At 45.6% G+C, this 5,891-nt stretch overlaps 1 protein-coding gene across 1 annotated transcript; it reads left to right on the top strand.

The window, feature by feature from the left end:
* The first annotated feature begins 252 nt into the window (after nucleotides 1-252).
* LOC141388129 (uncharacterized) lies at nucleotides 253-4,363 on the top strand. Its single transcript, XM_073958172.1, has 2 exons — nucleotides 253-806; nucleotides 1,348-4,363. The coding sequence occupies exons 1-2, from the start codon at nucleotides 253-255 to the stop codon at nucleotides 4,361-4,363; spliced, it is 3,570 nt and encodes a 1,189-aa protein (XP_073814273.1).
* Nucleotides 4,364-5,891: the final 1,528 nt, after the last annotated feature.

Raw genomic sequence — 5,891 nt, 5'->3', positions numbered from 1 at the left:
AATTTCTTACTTCCCCCCACCAGTGGTAAGGAAGTTGAAACACTTATTTGTGAGAGTAAGGAATTTAGTCCTTACAGCAAGCAGAAGCGTGCCTTATATCAGATGGTCGCACAAATTCAAAAGAAGACCTCCAACAAAGACATCGAAGTCAAGTAACCAGAGTCGTCTGGTATTCAAGCAACCAGAGAGAATTTAACCAAGTGAGCCGAATCGTCGGAATTCTAGTAACTACGATGAGCTAGAACCGTCACAATGGATCTGTCAGCAATGATCTCGGAGCAGCAAGCAGCAATCGCCGAATTGAGGAAGGCGATTTCGAATGTAAAGAAGGCTCCAATAGAGAGAAGAACTGTGGAGTTCTACACGAAGAAATTGGGGGAGTTGGAAGCACTCTGGGTGGAGATAGACCGGAATGAGAACAAGATACGAGCGGATCCGGCAGCAGAGTCACAACTCCATGTCTCAAATGACGTGCACAAGGTCATTGGAGAAGAAAATAGAGCTGCAGTTAACGCCATACAGGAGGAGATACACAAAGGTAAAGAAGCAGGACCTCAAAAACCACTCCCTGCAGTAAGGGAAATGGAGAAGCAGAAACAACCCAGCGGATCTAGTATGACCAGCAACATGACTGCATTAGTAAGACGTCAGAGGGCTCTAATGCAGTCGATCCAAACGTTAATAAGGGGCAGCTCAGGTCAAGCTGCGCCCTGTCAAACGATGGCTTCAATCGAGCGATTGTGGGCAAATGTGGAAGACATCCACTTTAAGATGTATGAGAGTTTTGACGACCCAACAGTGGTTGGGTACGATGCATCAGCATACGTTCTCTTGGAAGAAGAGACATTAAAATTTAAGGAGAAAAGTATCGACGCTATCACAGGTCGATCATCCATCATCTTAGCAGAGATCAGGCGACAACTTGGCAAATCAAGTTAACCTGCCAAAGATTACAATCACTCAGTTCAATGGGGATTACTCGAAGTGGCAGACATTTTCGGACATCTTTGGGAAAATGATCAACGAACAAGCATTGCCGCTGGTACAAAAGATGTGGTACCTCAGGGCGAATGTGACTAGAGAAGCCGAGAAGCTCATAAGGCACCTCGAGTTGACGGAGGCGAATTACCACATAGCGTGGACGACTCTACAGGAACGATACAATAACAAGAGAGCTCAAGTTTCAACTATACTTGAGAGAATTTTAAGCTTGCCTAACATGTCAGGCGATTGCAGATCAGTGAAAGACTTTTATGACAGTCTTCATGAGTCACTTTTAGCGCTGGAGGGCCTTGGAATAAAGTCAAAAGAATGGGATCCACTCTTAATCCACATCCTGACAAATAGGATGGACAAGACGACTCATGTGTTGTATGAGCAGTCGATTGTCAATTCCAAGGAGCTTCAATCGATGGATCATTTCATGAAATGCCTGAAGGGTCGCTTCGAATCATTAGAAGCAGTCAACGGGGTTCAAAAGAGTAAGCCAACAGCTACGTCTGCTTCAGCAACAACCCGAAAATGTTACATGTGCAAAGGTGACCACCCACTTTACTATTGCAAACAGTTCTTGGCAAAGACCGCGCCCGAAAGACAGAAATGGGTTGCTAGGAACAAGATGTGCCTGAATTGCTCTAAGGAGGACCATCAGGCAAAGACGTGTACAAGTGGGACATGCAGGAAGTGTCAACAGAAGCACAATACACTTCTACATTTCTCCACGAAGACACAAGCAGAAGAGAAGGCAGCAGTAACGTCAACTCAGCAATCACCTACAGTAGCATCGGCAAATAGAGCTCAGTCATACGTACTCCTAGCAACCGCACGAGTCGCCTTTAAGGCCAATAATGGAAGGAGCTATGAATTTAAGGCGATGTTGGATTCCGGCTCACCGATTAATTTGGTGTCAGAACGGCTAGTACGGAGATTGGGTATTGAACCAATTCAAGCTACTCTCGCTATCGAAGGAGTTGGCGGAAGGTCAAGAACAGCAAACCACAGAGTCAATGTGGAGATTCAGTCACTAACAAGCAAATTCCGAGCGCGCCTAGAAGCTTTTGTATTACCAAACCTAGTTCCACCGCAACCAAGCACTGACATCGACGTCACGTCGTGGCCTATCCCAGAGAACATGCAGCTAGCTGATCCACACTTTTTCCAAACGGGCAGAATCGACGTACTGCTTGGAGCAGAGTTCTATTTCAATTTGATTTTATCACAAGAAATTCGGATGTCCAAGGAACTTCCTATATTGAAGAACTCGAAGGTAGGATGGATTGCTAGTGGAAAGGTACATGCTGAAGCAGGAACGGTTACGTGTGCTGTTTTTGGAGAAGAGGAACGTGGTCTGGAAGAGTTGTTAAAACAGTTTTGGGAACAAGATGATGTTGGTGAGGACCAGAAGTTGACACTAGCAGACGAAAGGTGTGAAAGTCACGTTAACCAACACACTACAGTCAATGAGAGTGGTCGATTTGTGGTGCGACTACCATTTTCAGACGATACAGAAAAGTTATCAGAGTCGCTGAATATTGCAGCTTCCAGATTCTTCGCTCTGGAGCGTCGGTTAGCGAAAGATGCAAATCTTCGCGAGCAGTATGCGAAGTTTATGAAGGAGTACGAAGAGTTGGGCCACATGACGAAAATACAACCACGAGAGGTGCGCGGCAGTCATTACTACATTCCGCATCATTGTGTCCTGCGTCCAGATAGCAGTACGACAAAGCTCAGGGTAGTGTTCGATGCGTCCTGCAAGTCATCGTCTGGATGGTCGCTCAATGATATTTTACATTCAGGTCCCAAGGTGCAAGGAGACCTGTTTGGGATGCTGTTGCGATTTAGATTACCGCGATTTGTGTTCACGACGAATATCGAGAAGATGTACAGACAAGTACTAGTGGATACGAGGGATCGCAGATATCAGCTGGTCGTATGGAGGAGTTCCCCAGACAAGGAGCTCGAGCACTACATGTTAAATACATTAACATATGGTACGACTTGCGCCCCGTATCTTGCTACGAGATGTTTGAAAAAACTAGCAGATACAAATTTGCATAAATATCCGTTGGGTGCTCCAGCACTTCAGCGAAATTTCTATGTTGACGATGGCATGTGCGGATCCGACAGCTTAACGACCGCAATGGAGATGCAGAGTGAGCTGAATAGGTTGTTGTCAGAGGCAGGATTCAGATTGCGAAAGTGGTGTGCCAACCACTTAAAACTATTACATGGAGTCCCACCAGAGGATAGAGAAGTAGACCGCGCCTTCGATAATTCATCAACCAAGGTGCTGGGATTGACATGGATTACCCAAGCGGACCGATTTTGCCTGAAGAGTAATATGAGCGAATGCAGTGTCGTAACTAAGCGCAAAGTAACATCTGATTTGGCGAGATTGTTCGACCCATTGGGAATTGCAGGTCCTATTGTGTCCGCAGCAAAGATCTTTATTCAGCAGTTATGGAAGAATAAAATTGGCTGGGATGAGGAACTTCCAGCAGAATTGACATCCTATTGGTTATCGTTTCGAGAGAGTTTGAAGATGCTAAATGATTTCAAGTTACCCAGACATATGTTTAATGGAGAGAAACCAACGAGGGTTGAGATCCATACATTTGTGGATGCTTCAGAAAAGGCGTATGGAGCAGTGATGTATCTGCGGGCTAAGTTGGCAGACGGAAGGCATATAGTTAGGCTCCTTTGTTCAAAATCAAAAATTGCGCCTATAAAAGAAATCACGTTGCCACGGTTGGAGCTTTGCGCCGCTGAGTTGGGAGCAAAACTTACCTCAAAGGTTAAAACAGAGTTGGGTTACGAAGATTTGAAGACGATTTATTGGTCAGATTCGGAAATTACGTTGTACTGGATTAACTCGGAACCATCATCGCTGAAGACGTTTGTTGCCAACAAGGTGAAACAGATCCAAGACAGGTCGCTTGGAACTCAATGGCGACATGTGGGTACGAAAGACAATCCTGCAGATTTTATTTCCAGAGGTATGAAGCCGGATCGTCTGTCAGGATGTGTGATGTGGTTTTATGGACCCACATTTCTACACGGAAGCGAATCTCTCTGGCCGGAACCCTTTTTAAAGAATGGAGAAAATCAGACCGATTTTGAGTTCAAGGTGAAGTCTACAGTGTCAGCAGTGGCCTCACAGAGCGGGTTGCAGGATATTATCTATGGAATAAATCACAGGAATTCATTTAGCCGATTACAGCGAGTTGTCGGTTATGTCTTGCGATTTGCCGAAAGGGATTATAAAACGGAAGGCTATGGCACGGAACATTGTGCAAAATTGCGTGAAGTGCACCCGAGCAAAACCAAAGTTATACAGTCAAATTATGGGGAATCTCCCACCTAGTAGAGTCACGCCAGCAAGGCCGTTTATTGTATCAGGCGTTGACTATTGTCGGCCTTTGTGGGTCCACTACAAAATACGAAGAAAGATACCACATAAGGTTTACATTGCTGTATTTGTGTGCTTCGCAACAAAGGCTGTGCACTTGGAAATAGTGACCGATCTGACTACGGAGGCATTCATCGGTGCGTTGAAGAGATTTGTCGCTCGTCGTGGCAAATGTCAAACGTTGTATTCAGACAATGCGACGAACTTTGTAGGGGCCAAGAATCAGCTCGACGAATTGAATCAGGCGGTATTCGGAGAGGAAGGCAAGAAGAAAATAGCCGACACATGCGCAATGGAAGGGATAGATTTCCAATTTATTCCCCCAAGAGCACCACATTTTGGTGGTCTATGGGAAGCTGCGGTGAAGTCAGCAAAGCACTTGTTACTGCGCACCACAACTAGCGCGTCATTGACTCACGAAGAATTGGAGACGGTCGTCGTCGAAATAGAGGCAATACTGAACTCTAGACCGCTGACTCCTATTTCTAACGACCCGAATGATCTAACAGCGTTAACGCCTGGACACTTTCTTGTGGGGGAACCTTAAACGGCTCAGGTTGATCCGTCAGCCAGCCACTCATCTACTTCATTGAAAAGCAGATGGAAGATAGTATCCCAAATTAAGCATGAGTTCTGGAGACGTTGGTCTACGGAGTATCTAACTACTCTGCAAGAAAGTCGGGCATGGAGCACCCCATCTCCAAACATTGAGCCTGGGCAATTGGTCATAATTAAGGAAGACAACGTACCTGTAATGCAGTGGCCGCTAGGCAGAATAACCGGAACGTACAAGGGAAATGATGGAGCCGTCCGAGTAGCTGATATAAAAACGCAGAGCGGAGAAGTTAAGCGGGCTATAAACAGGTTAGCTCCCTTGATGGAAGATGAAAATGTGCCTGTGCCAAAGTTAAAGAACGTAAGTAATGGTGAAGGACCATCGTCAAAGCGGTTTAAGCCGTCCAGCAGCATGTTGATGTCCTGACATTATGCTTATGCCAGTCGTTCAACGTGCGTAAGTTTGAGAATAAGCCTGGAATTTACTTCGAAGGCATTGGAGTTACTAAGGTCGTAACAGCAGAGTGGAAACTGATGACTTACTATGACCTTTCCACGTTTTGGGCGGACATGGATGACTTTTCGTCAGGGATAAAAACCCTTCAGGAGTTGTGCAGACTTTCAGGTGAAAACCGAAGCTGCGAGATTGTTTCAGAGGCTCCGGTTCAAGACCAGAAACAGCTAGAAACTGGTACTTTGCACATCTTTCCCGGGCGCACCAGGTGAGGGGCTCTGAACATAGTTGGAAACCTTGCGAACTCCTTATTTGGTGTTTTGGATTCTGAATATGCGGAGCAAATGGCTGTGACAATTGAGAAGGCAAATGAAGACAAGCAACATATACTTGAGCTGCTAAGGAACCAGACATCTATCATTGATTCAACAATTAATATCATTCGAAGGGATGAAGGGGCGAGTCAAAGGACTT

This window comes from Musca autumnalis, unplaced genomic scaffold (genome assembly GCF_047663935.1).
Source record: "Musca autumnalis isolate F117 unplaced genomic scaffold, ASM4766393v1 scaffold_6, whole genome shotgun sequence".
Lineage (NCBI taxonomy): Eukaryota > Metazoa > Arthropoda > Insecta > Diptera > Muscidae > Musca > Musca autumnalis.
Note: the sequence above shows the minus strand (reverse complement) of the source record. Positions and strands in the feature narration are given on the sequence as shown.